Source organism: Rhinatrema bivittatum, chromosome 5, assembly GCF_901001135.1.
Source record: "Rhinatrema bivittatum chromosome 5, aRhiBiv1.1, whole genome shotgun sequence".
NCBI classification, from domain to species: Eukaryota; Metazoa; Chordata; class Amphibia; order Gymnophiona; family Rhinatrematidae; genus Rhinatrema; species Rhinatrema bivittatum.
Window position 1 is genome coordinate 249111320 of NC_042619.1, and position 20513 is coordinate 249131832.

The 20513-nt window shown below is 47.0% G+C and overlaps 1 protein-coding gene across 1 annotated transcript; it reads right to left on the reverse strand.

The window, feature by feature from the left end:
• Positions 1 to 12695: 12695 nt before the first annotated feature.
• On the reverse strand, positions 12696 to 15982 carry LOC115092642 (protein phosphatase 1 regulatory subunit 3C-B-like). The gene is made up of 2 exons (XM_029603753.1): positions 15436 to 15982; positions 12696 to 13852 (listed from the first exon to the last, which is right to left on the reverse strand). Exon 2 carries the CDS (start codon positions 13796 to 13798, stop codon positions 13049 to 13051), a length of 750 nt encoding a protein of 249 aa, XP_029459613.1. The 5' UTR covers positions 13799 to 13852; positions 15436 to 15982; the 3' UTR covers positions 12696 to 13048.
• Positions 15983 to 20513: the final 4531 nt, after the last annotated feature.

The window sequence follows — 20513 nt, forward strand, 5'->3', positions numbered from 1 at the left end:
GTTTTTCGCAGGAACCTCGGAGGCATAGGGTGGTGCAGATCAGAGGTCGCTGCCGGTTACATCGACCCTGGCAAGGGAGCTGGAGGTGTGTGAGAGACCATGGATGAATCGGGGAAGACAGTGCCAGTCGGGAAATGGGTGAGTCTTTGCAGGCTTCCCATTTTCAGTTATTTATTTATTTATTTATTTTGAATTCTTATATACCGACATTCCTGTAAAGTATACAGATCATACCGGTTTACAGTGTAACAGAACTGTCACGGGGGTGATTACATTGAACCTAAAAACATTAGAGCATCATACCCTCTAAACCAGCAATAGTCACATTTGGATGCAATTTGGGACCTAGTCGCTGCTCTGGGAAGTTCCTTGCGGGATTACAACACTAAATTGGATTATCTTAATATTAAATTGGAATCCTGTGAAGGCCAACTTAATGAGATTAAACCATGGGTGGATACAATTGAAACAGCTTGCAGAAATCCCAGGACTGTAATGTAAAATTGATTAAGGACTTAAATAGTGTCTCTCGAAGGCTTGAGAACTTGGAAAATTACTCGAGGCACTTAAACTTATAGTTCCTGAATTTTCTTAAGACAGTGGGCGAGTCTCCTAATATAACTTTAAAAAAATATTTCCTTGAAATATTAAAATTCAAAGAAGGAAAGATTCCTTGCATTAGCAAGATGTTTTTTCTTCCTGTTACCTCTAAAGACAGAGCTGCTATGGAAAATCGTCCTGAGATATTGGAAAATTTGACCCAGCTTTTGGAAGATTCTACGGCCGAGTTCTATGAGCGAGCAATTCTCATGGTTTCGTTTATATCTGAGAATGATTTGAATGAAGTCATGAAAAGATATTTCAAGTCTATGGATCTCAGATCCGTATATATCCTGACTTCGCTCGAACTACACAAGAAAGAAGGAGAGATTTTCTCGCTTTGAGAACTCAGGCAGTTTCTTTGGGGGTTCTCCTTTATACTAAGATAGCCATGCAAGTGTATTTGTTGGGATCTGTGGGACGGAGCACTAGGGAGTGCTCCTGATTCCGGGGAGATATGTGCCCTTGGACCACGATGCAATTACAGAGAGGAGCTCAGTGGAAGCGCCGTGGCAGGCAAGACATGTCCCAGCATGGGCGGAGCAGGCTGACCACCGCCCTAACCTCTGCCGAATCTGCACGCACTGGTAGAGACCCAACAACGCAATGCTGGTCTCTGGGCTAGCCCTCCGGCCACTCGATAGCACTTTCGGACCTGCCACTGGGTAGCGGCAGATGTGGCAGGACGGATAGAGGTCGAGGACAGGCGATGGTACTGGAACCTGGAACAGGACGAGACCTCGGCCTTAGACTAGGCTGACAGCTTGAAGAAGGCGAGGAAGCTCGGAGGCTCAGATGAAATGAGGACACGTGGAAGTTGGGACTCAAGACAAGATGAGGACGCTTGAAGACTTAGACGAGACGAAGGCGTGAGGTGGCTTGGAAGTCAGTCGCAAGACGCGCAGGCATAGGTGGAGATCAGAAGTGGATTCTAGAGAGTCAGGCGAGGATTCCAGATACTCCGATGAGGATTTGGAACTGGGAAAGACTCAGACGAGGATAAGGACTCAGGATACTCAGACGAAGACAGAGGCTCAGGAACTAGGAGGAATCTGGGCAGTGCTCGAAGACAGATCCAACCGGAAGAGGGCTCCAGCCACCAAACTCAGACACTGGATAGGAACGGATTTATTCCCAGGAAGGTCAGCTGAAGACGAGGACTGGGGCAAGGGGAAACTGAACCCGGAGCTTGAGGATTGATGGTACTTCAGGATCAGGACCGGACAAAGGACATCAGAAGCGAGACTTAGAACATCAGGGTTGGAATGTAGGACATCGGATATGAATGGACACCGGTACCTCGGGACATCAGGGCACCAATGGACTCTGGACATCAGGGGACTTCTAGAGAGGAGGGCCACAGGGGCGACTGGAACATGATGGAAGAAGACATTAGGAGACTGGAAAGTCTGGACAGCCGAAGACAAGAGGACGTCAGGACATCCTAAGATAGGGAGACATCAGGACACCTGAAGACAAGAAGACAACTGGAGATACGGTGACATCGGGACATCTGAAGACATGGAGACATCAGAACATCTGAAGACAAGAGAACAGGATCCGACAAGAGACCAGAACATGGAATGAAGACAACGACAGAGGTTCAAGAATCATGGACAAAGACAAGGTGGACCAACGAAGAACAGAGTGCCTTGAAGTGAAGAGGGATCACGGAGGTCTCCTGGAGTGAAGAGCTGAAACTGAAGATCCAGGAGAGGTCCGACTCCATGACCAACTCCTTGCGAAGGCGAAAAGGAACTGCAGGCTGAGCCCTTTTGAAGGGCTGAAGAGGAAACACCTAAGGACGTTACCAGGAGGAACCCAGGAGGACTGCCCACGTGCCTTCTCTCCCCTTTAAGAGGAGAGAGAAGGCACGGCCCCGTGTCTATGAAGAAGGCAGGACTAGGGACAGCGACGTCCTGTAATGGAGGAGGAGGCAGACCCTGACAAGAGTGGCTCCCTGTCATGAAGAACACTGAAGATGATGGCGGCTTCCTGACGCAAGAAGAGGAGCTTCAGGGTGACCTCCGGGTCGCGGAAGAGAAGCTTCGAGGTGGCCTCCAGGCCGCTGAAGAGGAAGACTTTGGCGGCAGCCTAGCCGCAGGGAAACAGCAGTGTTCTGCGACGGCCTCCAGCCACGAAGAGATGAAGGAGGCGGCACCCAGGCCACAGGAGAGCAGCGAGGTCGGTCCAGGCCGCAAAGAGAAGCAGCTTCGGTGGTGGCCTCCTGGCCACGAAGAGAAGAGTCAACAGCAGCAGTCTCCGGCCTGCGGGACACCGTGGACGACATCGGGGAGTGGAAGGCTGGCTGGAAAAGGAAGGTAAGAGGCTGCTCGCGGCTAGGTCCGCGGGCAGCATCACAACAGTATTGTTAGATCCCAAAATTAATGTTATGTCTTTTTTCTACCTGAGCAGCTAAAATTGTTTATCAACGCAAGGAGTGTTATAACAATCTCTCCTGGTAATCTCTTGGTCTGAGGATCCATATGAGATATGATTGCTTTATATACGTTAAGCCAGTTTCCTGTATTCTTTTGTTAATTTCTCCTCGAAGTTTCACCCCCCCTCACTATTGTTACCTGATGGAAAAATGCATATTTCCTGAAAATTTATATATTTTGTTTTAACTGTATTATTGCATTTTTATTTTCTTATAGTAAGAGTTGTCTTGCTTGTTCTGTTAAAAATTATAAAAATAAAATTAAAAAAAACCAAAACAGGCAACCATAACAGTACGCAACCAACAAGAAACACTAAACTCAAGTAAGAAGGCAGGTACCACAGTCTAGGGACTGGATGAACACTTACCAGTAATCCTTTGGACCCGGGGCCACACAGGAGAACTATTGACACAAACATTCGGCAACCAAGGGTGGGAAGCTGAGTCCATCTGTCTACACTAAGAAAAAATTATCAGGTAAGTAGTAATTTCTCCATTTCCTAGCTTGTAGACTGATTGACTCAGGACCAGTGGGATGTACCAAAGCTACTCCTGAATAGGGTGGGAGGCTGCTTGCGGTCCAGTCAACACCGCACGTGCAAAGGCTGCATCCCCCTGGGCCTGCACATCCAGATGATAAAACCTAGAAAAAGTAGATAAGGAGGACCATGTCGCAGCTTGGCAAATGTCGATGGGAGACAAAAACCCAATCTCCGCCCATGACATTGCCTGAGCTCTAGTGGAATGAGCCCTAACCTGAATAAGCAACAGCTTTTCAGCTTCCACATATTTATTTATTTATTTATTTATTTATTTATTTAGCATTTTTCTATACCGACTTTCCAATAACAGAATTATTGATCAATTCGGTTTACATTCTCAACAATAACAATGACAAGTAAATGTCTTACAATGAACAGGTCGAATTAACTTGGATTAAGATATATGGGGTTAATAACATAATTAAAAGGTATGGTGCCTAATGTAGTCTAGCTACATATGTGGCCGTGACCACTTCCTTAATCCAGCATGCTGTTGTACCCTGCGAACCTGGTTCGCGCTGCTTCCTTCCAACATGAAGGACAAATAGGTGAATCAACTTTTGGAAAGGTTCAGAAACCTCCAGACACCGCATGACAAGTCTCTTGACATCTAAGGGACACAGGAGGCGATACTCCTCCATGTCCCTGACCTTATCCAGGGACGGCAAGGAAATGGACTGATTCAAATGAAATTCCGAGACCACCTTAGGTAAGAAGGATGGAACAGTACGCAACTACAACCCCCATGGAATTACCTGAAGGAATGGCTCCTGGCAAGACAAGGTCTGCAGCTTGGAACTTCAATGTGCAGAACAGATAACTACCAGGAACACTATCTTCAAGGTCAATAACCATAAGGAAAGGCTACTGTTGCGACCGTTGCTACTCAATGCCCTCACTCCGCCCTCTTTACCTCTATGGCGACTCCCTCTAGGTCTGATGGACAGCTGGCTGCCGCAGCGTCCCCGGACTGGCTAGACGTTGCAGATCTGCCATGTTGCCTGAAGACCTAGGGCACGCGCATGCTCTGATTGAAGTACCAGCAAGAGCGAGAACCTCAGGGGCGTCCCCCTGAGATGACGTCATCCGCTTCCAATATTTAAAGGTCTCTATTTTCACTAACTGAGTTAGCAAGGGGTTGGGTATGGGTATGTGTCTTGCTACCTACGGACTACTCCCCCCAAGCTACTCTGCCTCTTCGGACTTACCAGAGATAGTCGCTCCTCAGGGGCCTCGCTCATTTTCTTTATTTTCAGATTACAGATAGGAACCAGTACTCGCTCCTCGAAGGCCCATGTTCCTGGACACTCTGAAGATTCTCTACTGCTTGGAAGCTATCACTGCTACAAACAATTGTGAGTTACCATCGCTCTCTCAGAGCTTTCCCTGGAACCAGGTACTCGCTCTTCGAGGGCCTAAACCTTTCCAGCACCTGAGCTTCCTTGAAACCTTATGTGAGTTTTGTCATCTAGTTTTGTTCATGAACTTTGCCTACTCATTTTCTACAGTTTCTCAACAGCTCAGCCATCTTAGATCGCTGTTCCAGTACCTGAGGGACTACAGCCCTGCCGGGCATATCAGCTCACTACTGCCACTTCTGGTGGTTTCAAAAACCTGTTTAATAAAAGAACTAATGTGTGTCTGTCTCCATACTCAAGCATAGCCGGTGGTCCCTCTCGGGATATCGTCCCGGGGGCATGGTCATCTGCCACCGGCCCAGGGATCCACCCACAACTATATCAGGTAGCTGACTCCTCCTTCTTAGGAGCCAATAAGTACAGATTGCTAACTCCCAGCTCTATCACAGAGCTTTCCTAACAGATTGCTAACTCCTCACGGAGATTCCTAACAGCTATACAGTGGTCGGAATAGAGGACCCGCCAAGAAATCCAGCACCAAATTAAGACTCCACATTGGAATCAGTAACCTCAAGGGAGGCCAAAGATGCTTCACTCCTTTCCAAAAAAAACAGGTTCCCGACGCCCTCTCTCCACCCTCACCTCTTTGGTGCCTCCCTCTTCGCCCGCGGGAAGATTGGCTGCCGCGGCGTCCTTCTGCCGAAGTCCTCCGGCGTCCCCGGACCGGCTCGACGCTGCAACCTGCCATGTTTCTTGGAGGCCTAAAGTGCGTGCGCGACACGGCGCGGCCCCGACTGAAGTACCGGCGATGGCGCAAAACTCAGGGGTGTCCCCCTGTGATGACGTCACCTGTGACGGATATATAAGGCCTTAGAATTTGCTAACAGATCGAGTTAGCAAGGATTACTCTACCTAAGCTACTCTGCCTCCTCGGACTTACCAGGGGTACCCGCTCCTCGGGGGCCTCACTCTCTCCTTTGTTTTTCAGGTGACAGTTTGGAACCGGTACTCGCTCCTCGAGAGCTCTCGTTCCCAGACTTACTCCGTATTCTCTTCTGCCTGGAAGTCATCACTGCCTACAACACCAGTGAGTTACCATCGCTCTCTCGGAGCTTTCCCTGGAACCAGGCACTCGCTCCTCAAGGGCCTATACATTCCAGCTCCTGGGCTTCTATGAGACATTGTGTGAGTGTTACCATCTGGTTCAGTACATGATCTCTGCATCCCCTGCCTACTCACTATATTTCAGTTTCTCTACAGCTCAGCCTCCGGGGATCACTGTTCCAGTATCTGAGGGACTACAGCCCAGCCGGGCATTCCAGCTCACTACTGCCACCTCTGGTGGTTCAGTATACTGTCTAATAAAAGAACTAGTGTGAGTCTGTCTCCATATTCTGAGTCTGACTGGTGGTTCCTCTCGGGATCTTCCCCCAGAGGCTTGGTCATCTGCCACTGGTCCAAGGATCCACCCACAACTCTCCTAAATAACAACAGATTGCTAACTCCCTAGCATACTGCTAACTCCCTAACACCAGGGAACCAAGAGCAGCCTCATCATTAGTGCCTTCCGGGTTCTTATCTGGAAGACCTTCAACGAACCGAGGCATGCCCCGGCACTTAACCATAGGACCAGAAGAGGGAGGAGCCACCGGCTAAGAGTCCGGCCTGACAGGATTGGGCAAAGCAGAGGACTGTGCCTGAAGAAAAGCTAGTAAGCCCTGAAAAAACTCCACCCAAGAAAAATCAGCTGTATCTAGGCCAAACCCACTAAGAACTGGAGCGGGGCCAACTGAACTGCCATCACCTATGGAGGAGCCAGTCAAGGGAATACCAAGGTCTGGTATACCTCCGGACAAAGCCTGAAGCAAACCATCAACAGGATGGGAGGATCCGGGTTTAGCAAAGTAAGAGGAAGACAATTGTCTTTGAGCATCCAAACAGCACTGACACGTTAGAAGACAGGTCAGGGCTGAGGAGCCCGAATATAACAGGCAGCATAAAGAGAAAGGCGCTTAGGCTTCTTGTTCACCAGTGCTATCAACAGCGGTGAATGTGCGTCCAAATGGCTCACGCTCAAAAATTTAAGAGCACAAAAATTAGACACTTTAAAAACGCTGCCAATCCACACACAAAGCTTGTGCGTGAAGACTTGAGTATATCAGAACTCTAAAAAGATGTGCGTGCAAAAGACACACCCAAAACTGAGCACACAGATGTCCTGTAGAGTGCAGCAAGATGCACAGAAGCGCGCAAAACCGCCACCAAGGCCTACCACGCAGCGTGCAAGTGAAAAGCCTAACTGCAGGGCCTAGCCCACTGGGACCTCTCAAACTGCCAGGCTGCCCAGTTCCCCTAACCCCAACAGCAGGAACGGAATCGGAACAGCGTGCCGAGCACAGAAACCGGAGGAAATCCTAAATACCCCTCTAACGGTCTCTGTTTTATGGTGGGGGTGGAAGGGAAATAGAACCAAAAGGTTACTAAAAGCCAAGAGAAACAGATAAGTATGAGAAGAAAAAAAGTGCGAAGCTTGCTGGGCAGACTGGATGGGCCGTTTGGTCTTCTTCTGCCGTTATTTCTATGTTAAAAACTTCTTCCTTTTTTTTTTGTTTTAAACTTACCTGAGCTCAGCACTTACTGGCTGAGTCAGAGACAGTCTCCGGCTGGGGGTGGGAAGGGCAGCTGCCGTTACCGCCGTGCTCGGCCTCCTGCACCCACTGTACAATCAGGTAAGTACACACCGGGAAACTCAGCTACTGAACCAAGGCACACATCTGAGGGGCCATGGAAATCACCTCAGGAATTCTCAACTGGGGGGGGGGACCACGTAGTATCACTGCAGGAGAGTAGGGCTTTTCTTTAATTTAAAATTCTCCTTCCAAAATCTGAAGCAATCCCCATTGGGAGATGCATGTCCACCATCTGCTGGAGATGGAGAACACTGGCAGGCTGAGGTCCACTTGTTCCGTCTTCATCTGCTGGCAGGGGAGCATAACCCACTAGTCCTGTTCCATTTGTCAACGTGCTAGGAAATGAAAGATTTTTTTGGTTTTTGACTTGGCAGTTTTTCTCCCACGCCTTTGTACTACCAGCTCACTCAGAACCAGGGCCAGCCTCTGGCACCATGAGCCATCAGTCGCAACCACACAGGCATAATTTTCTCCCCATTCGGTATCCCCTCCCCACTTAAATTGTATTCTAGTCATTACGATAATGGACCTGGGCCAGTGACCATGTCCCAGAGCTTCTTCCACAATCTTGTCATCATGCAGGTTTATATCTGCAGTTTTGGGTTATGTATTTTTATGTTATTTAATGCCATAAGTCACTCACAGGCCCATGCAATAATCTGGGCATTAAGAAGCTGTGTGCTAGTTTTCAGCACACATTTTTAATGCCCAGATTACTGTTTTTTCCGGCGTATAAGACGAGTTTTTAACCCCTGAAAATCTTCTCAAAAGTCGGGGGTCGTCTTATACGCTGGGTATCGTCTTATAGGGCGTATACCGTAGTTGTCGCCGGTAATCCAAAGTTACAGCGTCTGGTGCATTCCCCTCGCTCGAGTCACTCCCCCGGATGCTGTAAAAGCAAGCCCCTTTTGCCCAGCACCGGCCAATCGGGGAGCGAGGGAGCGCAGAATGAACTTTTTTTTACTGCATCCGGTGAGGGGAGGGAGTGACTCGAGGAGCGAAGGCGCGCTGCCCGATTGGTCGTGCTGGGCAAAAGGGGCTTGCTTCGGCAAGTGGCTGTGAGGGTCTGTATGCATTTGTGTGCCTGTGAGAGCCTACATGTCACACATAGGCTCTCACAGGCACACAAACACACACAATGTATCTGTGAGGAACAAGGAGAGAGAAAGATAACATTTGTGTGGCCCTACCTCCCCAATCCACAAAGATCGTAGGGTAACTGGAAATCAAAAGATCCCAGGTATGGAGCAGGAGATTTTTAAATCCTTATTAGTTTTAACTATTGTGTTTCTGCTCTTGTGAAATATTTAATATTTTATTGATCAGATGTTTTGAAATATTGGATATTCTACTCATTAACTGGTTTGAAGTTTTTGTTCTTTTTATGAACATCATTTTACCATTATGATTGATGTTTTATATTTATTGATTGTATTATTTAATGTTTTATGAAGAATGGTAATGCTCCTGTTATTCCATTGTTGCTCTGTATGGAGGGGCTGGCTTGTAGATTCCAGTTCGGTTCTTCTCAGCACATTTCTGTTTATACTTTCTCATCTCTTCATTCTGTATTTGGTGAGGGTCTGTCTGTGTTCTGCATATGTTATAGAGGTGAAGGGGTGGAGGTGTCTGTTTGTAAAAATATAGATTGCAGGATGGAGCAGGGCTTTATTTGATGTCCCGGGACAGCCATTGAATGAATCAGTGGGGGCGGAGAAAGAGCACAGTAATTGTTCAAACAGGGCAGCAAAAAAACCTAGAACCGGCCCTTGCTGCAATGAGTTTTTCGGAAGTTGAGGATCTACTGAATCAAAATAAGCAAGCCCCAAATCCAGCCACTAGATGTCACCCTTAAGTAATGACAATAATTCCTCTTGTCCCTGCTTAGCGGCTGTGGACCTGGACTCAGACCCAGGGGTTTTTGTATGCAGTCCTTAGCACCTGAGCTACCAGGCCAGCCCCATAGCAAAAAATGTTAATATGGTTAGATATCTACAGCAGACACAGGTTTATACGCTATAAACAGATCATTTATCCACAAAGAAATCAGATTTATTTTCCAAAGTTATATTAAATGATCTAGAAAAATCTAATTCAGTTTGGTTACCTTTTGTTGTTATAAAATCTGGAATTTTGATATTGTTTAGATCAGGACTTCTCAAACCTTTGGCCAGTGGGACCCCAGTTTAGCACTCGAAAATTCACATGACCCCCAAAGGACGGCCAAACCAAATCAGCAGGAGTGCGGGGTCCTTCTCATGTCTTCGCACACGCCAGCTGATCCCCTTTCAGCCTCCATCCTTTACAGGGGAACTCCTCCTCCTCTGATCCCCTCCTTCATCCTCCACTTCTCACCCCCGCTCCAGCCATTTTAGCATCTCCCAGCTGATCCTCGCTCACCTCAAAGATGTTCTCAGAACCCTCAACTGATCCCGTCATCCTTTCCATCTCGCTGCTGCCATCTGACCCACTGGTGCCCCCATTTGGGGTCCCGATCTACAGCTTGGAAAACCTAGATTTAGCTGCATTATTCACAGACTGTAGATAGTTTGGAGAATAATATTGTTGATTTGAATACTTTGTACTTAAAAACAACTTAATGTTGTCCCTTGCTTATGAATTTTTTCTGCATTTTACATTGTTTGCTAGTAAAAATTATAACCTCACTAAATCTTCAAAATATTAAAAACAAAGTTACATTAGTAAAAATATATAAATAGTGTTTAAAAAAAAAAAAAAGGGGGGGGGGGGCATTTTGGAGCAAGAATGGACCAGACTGGTCTACTGAGGGAATTGGGTGTATGTGGAAAGCTCCTTGTATGATTCAGATGCTGGAAAAACACTGCAAAGATCAGATGCCACTCTATAAATATCTTACGTGCAAGCTATCAGGAAGAAAAATGGTACAGGAGAGAATTTTACAAGTTTCCCCAAAACAGACATCCTTCACACACACCTACAGCAAGGTATCATTGTAATGTGTGCGTGGGTTTAGGGGTGGACTGCCGAGAACAGCTGTGCTGCCATTTTGTGTGTACAAACATCTGGAGAAGGGAAGGCCGATTTACAAGGCAAGTGCAGCATGCGACTGTTTCTCTCCTTTCAGTCATCGAATTACGTGAAGCCCCTTACTGAAACATGAGAACCAGACCCAGAGATTGATTGGGGGGGGGGGGGGGGTTGTTTCTATTCATATTGACATTCTCCCTGAAGTACTGCAATCTTCGGTGATCTGAGGGACTACACTAAGCAGTGCAAGAACCTCATAGGAGGATGAAAGCATATCTCCTACTCCCTAGATCTGGAGATTGTAATGAAGTGCATGTCCATTTCTAACCTGCCATCCCTTTCTAAAATTATCCAAAAGGTAGTTCCAGCAACAACACAGTCATCTCGCACTCTCAACAGTCAGGGTTCGGAAAGGTTTAGCACAGAGAGAGCTCTTACTGTTTTGGTTTGTTTTTAAATGAGATTTTCTTAAATTAAGAGAGATGATGCAGTGGTGCTGCTTGATATGTCCTCAGCATTTGACACTGTTAACCACCATCTTTTTCTCAAATGTTTGTCATACAGGCATCTGAGACACTGCTTTGAACTGGTTTTTACTTTTTTTTTTTTTTAAATTAAAAAAACTCCTCGAACTTAACTGTGTTGACTGGAATTTGAAATCTTCATTTATTCCATTAATCGACTTGGGGGATGTCAATCTCCTACTCCTTTTAATGTTTATATTGCTCCTTTAACCACTCTCACTTTTAGTTGTTACTGTTATGCAGACAATGTTTAGCTTTTAAGGTCCTTTGTTCTCTAAGAATCCTAAATCCTTGTCCAGCTTTAATACTTTTCTGTCCAATGTCTCTACCTGGCTCTCCTTGTACAAACAAAGTCAATCCCCACAATTCGGAGGCCATGTGATTTTATAGACGTAAGAACCCTGAAGGCTATCCCTCTCCAATAATGGCTGGCTGTGTGATGGAGTTGAAAAATGTAGTTATCGCTTCGGGCATCAAATTTCATTCCCTTTTAAGTTTTACTCCTCATATCTTGTACTTAGTTTGGTATTCATTTTATATGCCGTTTCCATCCATGTTTTAACATCTGATTTGAAAACCCTGGCTCATGTACTCGTTCTCAGTTGACTTGATTACAGCAATGCCCTCACCTCCCATTGCATTTGCAGTCTTCAATTAATACAAAATACTAAGCTTATTTTTGGTAAACATAAGCCTGATCTGTGCTACATGAGCTTCACTAGCTCCCTATTTCCTCACAAAATTTTGAATTGAATACGGATCTCATCTTCAAAGCATTTCAGACAGACACCGTCCTATCTTTGTAACTTAGTTGGACTGTATCAGCCATCACGAGTCCTTTGCCTCTCTCAATTTGAGCTTTTAAAAATTACCCTCACCAACAGGCCGAACGGACAGTTTTTCCCACATTTTCTGAGGGCCAACCTTAGTGCCAACGCAGCAAGCAGTTTTACCCTCATAAAACATGCAGGTAAAACTGAGTCCTGCTTAGCATGCTTGCATGGAAACCCCATGCAAATGAGGGCATTAAGCAGTACTCCCCCGATGCAGAGTGGTGCACTTGGCCTAACCCGGGTTTTCTTACTGCTGGAAACTTAACTCCATCTCTGAGAAGGAGTTAAGTTTTCATTGCTGCTGTCAGAAGTCTATGCCAGCCACCTGCCAGAATTAACATTAGCAACATTAAGCAAGAAATGAGGCTTAATCCTGAGAACTGGAAGGAATAATGAGAATTAAAAAGAAAAAAAAAATCAGCTCTCTTTATGCACGGCAGGATTACACTGGCCCACTACACCAATTAGAGGATCTCATCCCTGCCAGGCAGCCCCTCCCCCCACCCCTCACTTTTCATGGCTACAGGTGGTGCACCTCCCTCACCCAGCAGGAATGCGAGGCCCACCCAGGTCAAACAAAGACTGGTTGCTTCCAGCAAAACAGGTTTTAGAGTTTAGTGCAGGGCAGGACAGCTCTAACCCACAACCAATTTCACTCAAAGGATTAAAAAACAAACAAACCATGAACCAGTCTGCTTGTCAACCACACTAGACTTTTTAATCTAATAAAAAAAAAATAACTTAAAACGGTTGTTTTTAAATACAAAGATAGTAGCAGAACCAAATCTGTCCACAGAGCAATTATTATCTGTCTACATGCAGGAGAGTTTTATAACCAAACTGAGGAACTGTCATGTCATTTGCCAAATCCTGCAGTCCAACATATCTGAGCTATGCTTTAAGAGACATTCCACAGTCACCTTCCAAAACATCTCTGAACATCTGCAAGTTGCTCAGCCTCCTCCCTGTCTGGCAAAGGGACCCATGAACCTTTTACACCCCAACTCCTGGCCTGAAGCTCAGACCCCTGACCTTTGGCCTACAGCTGCCACCTACCAATAAGGGCCAAGATTGTCCCAAGTGGTCCAGCCTGGCAGACCCTGGTCCACAGCCAACTGGATGGGGTAGTTCTGGCCTTTGTTGTTGTCCCAGTAGAGCCCTTTGTCACACTGAAAGGAGATACAGAAATGTGCAGAGTCCCGGGGACTGGGATCAGCAGGAAGTGGGACGTGGAATGAGAAAGCATCTGTGCCTGTGCAGCCATAGCTGGGCCGCAGATAGCAGCATGGGAAATCTTGGAAACTCCGCCACAAGTCGAAGGTGATGCGCACCTGCACCTTCTTCTCGTAGGCCACATTCCGCACCTGCACGGTTCCTGTCAGGATCGTGTCCTGGATCAGGCAGTGCTCCAGGCAGACCTGGTTCTGTTGCAGGCGGCTCCGAAAGTCCAGGTAATCTGAAGCAGGCGGACGGAAGTCCAGGGTGTAGGCACTGGCCGGGGCCAGGGCTCGGGGGCTCAGAGTTCGCAGCTTGGCTAGGGCAAGCTGCAGCTCACAGCTGTCCTCGTCCACCTTGGAAAAGAGGCGCACCGCCGTGAGCATCAGGCCCACAGAGTCGGCAAACACCACCCGCTTTTTGGCTGCCTTCTGGACAGCTGCCTCCAGTCCTGGGGCTCTGTGCTGCAGGCAGGGTCGCAGAGCCTTCCCTGGGCCTGTGTTCCGTAGCTCCTCATAGCCAGCCAGAAGCCTGTGGAGGGGAGGGGGTGGGCTCAGGCAGATCCTCAGGGCAAACTCCACAGGCATGGCTGGAGCCCCAGACACAGAGCACAGATACTGGGCTGCGACAGGCACCTTTCACTGGAAGAAAGCAGAACAGAAGGGGATTAATGGGTACCTGGAAGGGGTCCTGCACACCTTTAGAGTCAACAGGGAGTGACCTAGAGGCTAAAGGGGGGGCTGGGAATCGTTAGACCAGGATTCAGACCCCTGCTTCCTTCATTGATACTTGTGATCTAGGGAAAAATCACTATAAATGGCCCCCTTCCTCGGACAATACATGAAGGGTAATTTTCATGGGTAAAAGGCATTTTACCCATGTAAATCACCTGTCTGAAAATAAAGAACAAAGGCTGCAGGGAAAGAACAATTAGTTACCATGTGTGCCTTAAGGTCCTTCTGCAACCATTATTAAAAAGTCCAAAACTGTTCTTTAAACTGCACATCCTAAGCTCCCAGTACCTTTCCCTGTATCCAGCTGTTGTGTCCTTTTATGATGCTGATTAAAAGCAGAGCAGAATGACTCTAGTTCAGCAAAGTTAGCCAGCAACGCTCAGCTCTAGGATTTCTAAGCACGGTCCCAGACTTATATTAATTCAACCATTAATCTGAGTGCTACCATGCTTCCAGTATCATTTATTTTATTTAAGCATTTATCATCTGCAGCAATCCTTCACTCTGTTATGCCTTGCCCCCACCCTAGACCCCTCAGGGCATGTTCTGCTGTGCCCCCTTCTGCCCAAGACCATGATCTGCGGCACACACCCCTCCCCAACAAACCCACAAAGTACATCAGGCCATACTCTTCTGTCTCACTCTCAATCTCTGCACTGGGCCACGCTCTGCTGTCACCCCTTAACTCTATACAGGACCATGAACCGATCCTTTTCCCTCACCTCCACTATGGTCCTTGCCTGCTTCTCCTCCTCGTCCCCCCCCCCCCCGACCGACCATGCTGTTGCTCTCCCCCCTCCCTCCGAACCGACTATGCTGGTGCCCCCCCTCACCTAATCTAAGTACCGGATGTCTATTGCTCCTCTCACGCCGCCCTCCCCGACTCTCTATTCTCGACCGTGCAGTTGCCTCTCCTCACCCAATCACTGTGCCGACCGTGCTGGAGCCCCCACCTCACTCATTCTCTGTGCCGGCGGTGCTGTTGCCCCCCCCCCTCACCCAATCTCTGTGCCGGCCGTGCTGTTGCCCCCCCCCTCACCCAATCTCTGTGCCGACCGTGCTGTTGCCCCCCCCAAATCTGTGCCGGCCATGCTGTTGGTTCCCCCCCCCCATACCCATTCTCTGTGCCGGCCATGCTGTTTGTCCCCCCCCCCCTCACCCATTCTCTGTGCCGGCCATGCTGTTGGTCCCCCCCCCCCCATTCTCTGTGCCGGCCATGCTGTTTCCCACCCAATTTATGTACCGGTTGGTCTATTGCTCCTCTCACGCCGCTCTCTTGACTCTATTCCCGACCATGCTGTTGTCCCCTCTCCTCAAGCTCTGTACCAATCTTTTGTTGCACTCCCTCTCCTCCTCCCCCCCCCCCCCTATCTCTGCAATAGGCCATGCTCTGCTGCACCCCCCTCTCCCAATCTCTGCACTGGTCCATACTGTGCTGTTCCGTGCTCATACCCCGCACCGGACCGGACCATGCTTTAGTACACACATACCCGGCTCTGCACTAAGGAGTAAAGAAATCCGATGAAGTCGCAGCCTCCCGACCTCTAAACCCAGGAAGGGGCTGGAGAATCGATTTCACCTGCCAGGCTGCCGCCGTTCCTGCGATGAATGGGGTTCGAATTCTGGCCTCAGGGCACAAAACTTTCGCGAGTCACGTGATCACTAGCCGGCAGCCAATCGGCACTGAGGAGGCACGGCCCCCCCGAAGTCCTGCGAAAAGAGAGATTAGGAGAGAGCCGGAGCACGCAGAGCCGCTCGGGGTGGGCGCCGTTTGGAGAAACGGCCCCCAGAAGGAGGATAGCTGCCCCAGTGGAACTGCTTACACGAAGCACAGCCACACGCAGAGGAACATGGTCGCACTTGCAAATATTGAGCAACAGGCCACGTATGGGCAGTGAACAACAGGTACACATACAGTGCCACAGGCACTGCCAAAATAGTGTGACAACTAGAGGCAGGGGGGCTACTACTGTGAAAAACAGGTGCCCATACAAGGTGTGCTCCAGTGGAAAACAACTGCACCCATGATACAGTAAGTACACACTGTACAGCAACAGCTTAAATTGTGCAAAATACAGTACAACAAATATATATAATGTAACTGCTGCACACATTGTGCGAAATATATACAGTGCAAGAGCCACACACTGGCGAAACAACAGTCAGCATGGTGCTCTGCATAACATTAGGGAAAGGAATGTATGCAGATAACACACCGTATTTAGATCCTCCCCTCCTAGCGAAATACTTTCTTTATCTGGTACAAAACACGTGCAGTTTTGCTGCCGTGCGCCTCCTTCCCAAACACATGTATGCACTGCTGCAGACCTTTTATTAAACATACAGAATTTTAATTTCTGCTAATTCTAACTTTCCATTAGTATTCCATTGATTATATTCCGGTCGAGATGATTATATACTCTCACCTTAAGCTGTTTTAACTCTCTCCCTCCTCAGGCAGTGCATGAAATAGAGAACATTCCCTAATTCATTCCCACATTATCACAGTACTGCAATTTTGTCAGTATCAAGTATCAGAATTACAGTCTTCAATATCAAATTTCACTTGACCTTGAGATGAGCAGCAACTGCAGGAAAAGTATTTCAAAATGTTACTGGAAAGTTCATTTGATGTAACATTGCCTCATGTTGGACTCCAGTCTTTCAGTCTTGCCAAGTCAGGGGTCAGCCACAGAGAAAAGGCAATGAAGAAATGACGCGCACTACTTGGTAGGGCTTGCTACATACAACTCAAGGAGCACGGTGCATTGAGCATGGTATATTTCTATATTACACACCTAGCAGGAAAAGACCTGCAGGTTCTGAAATCATTTCTTGGAACAACAGAATAATTATCCAAGGAGGATTTACTTGTACAGTCAATTTAAAAGTCAGAGAAAAAGGAGATCAGTATGGTTTTCAAAAGAAATGCTTAAAAAGGTAAAGACAAAAAGCTTAGCATTCAAAAGGCATAAGTGAGCTCAGAATGAGGACAGGGAAGAGTATCTGGAAAGGCTGAGGGGAAGTAACCTAACCAAGGCATCTGATAGAAGGTTTTAATTGATAAACACAAAAAACAAATTAGGGGTTTCTTGGATAAATACCTGAAAACCCCACTTTCCCTAGTACTCTCTCACCCCCGCCTACATAGGATTTGCTGCTCTGTTTCTGTGCCTGTTCTGCACTAACTCCTGAGCTGCACAAACGTATTTAACCAGAAATGGTACCCAGCAATAATATCTGTGATGTGAAAACACTGATAAACACTGATTTTTTTACTCTCAAAGAACTCCTAATAAGCAGGAAATAAAGACCTATATTTTTAATTTACAAATACCTAAGAACTGAAGTCCTGAATATATAACCTAGTAAATGAGAGCAGATAAAGTCCAAAATAGCCTATTCAATCTGTCCAGCAAGGTATCTAAGGTTGTAACTGCCACTCCGTTCAGGGTACCTCCTTGCCTTTTTTTAGGGTTGTACTTGCTGTCTTGTGCAGGGGTGGCCAACTCCAATTCTTGAAAGCCACAAACAAGCCAGGTTTTGACCATGGAGATGCAGTATATTCAAATTTATCTCATGCATATTCATTGTGGATATCCTGAAAACCTGGCCTGTTTGTGGCTGTTGAGGATTGGAGTTGGCTACCTCAGTATTAATGGGTGAATTAGGAAGTTACCTAGAGCTTAAGAACATAAGATATTGCCACACTGGGTCAGACCAAGGGTCCATAAAGCCCAGCATCCTGTTTCCAAAAGAGGTCAAACCAGGCCACAAGAACCTGGCAATTACCCAAACACTAAGTAGATCCCATGCTACTGATGCCAGTACTAGTGGCTATTCCCTAACGGCCGAATTTAATTCGGCCACATGCGTAGAAGTCACCACTTACGCGAGTGGCCAGGCCCTGCGCACATTTTAAAAAAGGCCCGGCCACGCGTGTAAGTGGCGAAACACGCATAAGTACCAGGCCCTGACAAATTGGGGGGGGGGGGGGGGGGGCAGGGATGTACGGTCCAAGGGATGGAGCGAGGTGGGATGGGACAATGCCATTCTTCGCTGTCCCGGAGCCTCGCTTGGGGACGGCTGCCGGCGCACGCAAGTTACGCCTGAAGTAACTCGACAGAAAAAAGGTACAAAAAAAAAAAGGGATTTAGAGGGTGGGGAGGAGAGGGGAAGGGGAAGGGAAGTTAGGGTAGGGGGTAGGAAAGTTCCCTCCCAGTCCGCTCCTAAATTGGAGCGGACTGGGAGGGAACTGGGGAGCCCCGATCTCGTCACCGCGTAAATTTTGCAAAATTTTACTCCCCCTTGCGCGCGCCACCCGCACATATGCACGCAAATTATAAAATCTGGCACGTATGTGCTCGTAACCCACGTATTTTATAACATGCACGCGCCAGTGCGCACATGTTATAAAATCGGCACATCTATGTGCAAGTTTTAAAATCTACCCTTAAGTCAACTTGATTAATAGCAGTTAATGGACTTCTCCTCCAAGAACCTATCCAAACCCTTTTTAAACCCAGCTCCACTAACCACATCCTCTGGCAAGAAATTCCAGAGCTTAATTGTGCGTTCAGTGAAAAATAATTTTCTCTGATTAGTTTTAAATGTGCCATATGCTAACTTCATGGAGTGCCCCCTAGTCCTTCTATTATCCGAAAGAGTAAATAATCGATTCACATCTACCTGTTCTAAACCTCTCATGATTTTAAAGACCTCTATCATATCCCCCCTCAGTTGTCTCTTCTCCAACCTGAATAGCCCTAACCTCTTTAGCCTTTCCTCATAGGGGAGCTGTTCCATCCCCTTTATCATTTTGGTCACCCTTCTCTGTACCTTTTCCATCACAACTATATCTTTTTTGAGATGCGGCGACCAGAATTGTACACAGTATTCAAGGTGCAGTCTCACCATGGAGCGATATAGAGGCATTATGACATTTTCAGTTTTAGTCACCATTCCCTTCCTAATACTTCCTAACATTCTGTTTGCTTTTTTGACTGCTGCAGCACACTGAGCCGACGATTTCAATGTATAATCCACTATGATGCCTAGATCTTTTTCCTGGGTGGTAACTCCTGATATCGAACCTAACATCGTGTAACTACAGCAAGGGTTATTTTTCCCTATATGAAACACCTTGCACTTGTCCACATTAAATTTCGTCTGCCATTTGGATGCCCAACCTTCCAGTCTTGCAAGGTCCTCCTGCAATTTATCACAATCTGAATGAGATTTAACTACTCTGAATAATTTTGTATCATCTGCAAATTTGATTACCTCACTCATCGTATTCCTTTCCAGATCATTTATATATATATTGAAAAGCACCGGTCCAAGTACAGATCCCTGAGGCACTCCACTGTTTACCTTTTTCCACTGAGAAAATTGCCCATTTAATCCTACTCTCTGTTTCCTGTCTTTTAACCAGTTTGTAATCCACGAAAGGACATCGCCTCCTATCCCATGACTTTGTTTTCTTAGAAGCCTCTCATGAGGGACTTTGTCAAATGCCTTCTGAAAATCCAAATACACTACATCTACCGGTTCACCTTTATCCATTGTATGCAAATCTTTCTCATACATATTCATTGTGGATTTCCTGAAAAACCTGACTGGTTAGGTGTTCCCCCAGGACTGGGTTGAGAAGAAGTGACCTAGAGCAACAACATTTTTTTTTTTGGGGGGGGGGGGAAGAGGATTGTGTGTGTGCAGCAAAAATGGTGCACCAGACACCACCTAATTGTACAAAGGGCCCTGGAAAGGCAAACAGGAAGATAAGGAGAATGCCTGGGGGCTAAAACAGCATATCTGGTGTGGTTCTTCAGGATTTTCCAGTCAAAAGAGGGTGGCTGGCAGGGTCCTCTGGGCCTGTCAACCAAAGAGAAGGAAGCTTTGCCAGCTCGAAGAAATGGAGACTGAAGGTGATAGGGACTGAGAAGGGTAAAATGAGGCTCAAGGGGGGGGGGGGGGCATTGATGAAAGGGGAGGTTGCTGAAGGGGATACCGAAATGGATGATAGATATTTGGAGAAGTAATGAGGGAGGGATGGAATGAGAAGGGAAGAAATGCCTGACGATTTAAGGGGAAGAGTGTGGACAGATGGCAGAGAGGGGTGATGTTGTGTTGAGCACAGGGTGGGGGAGAAAGCACAGGTGGCAAAGAAAAGGAAGGGGGAGGGGTGATAGAGATAGAAAATGATCGAGTAGGGAGAAAGGGGGATGCTGTGCCAAAACCACTGCTGCTACCAGTAGGTAAATTGGGGGCAAAGGTGCAAGGCTGAAGGTTGTCCTAGGGCATCTATTTGTTTTTTTTCTTAGACAATCAGAATTGTCATTTCTTATTACTCTGTTATTTAGTTTCTATGAAACTATATTGTTTGTCTATGTATTTTGTTTGTTTTGCTTTTATTATGTGTGTGCTTATTGTATATCGCCTAGGCCTAACAGTGTGAGGCGATTAATAAATTTTATAAATGAAAATGAAATGAAAAAAAAAAATCTAATATCCTTGCACTGGCCCTGCTCCTCTGGTAGGACACTCCAGGCATCCACCACCTTTTCCA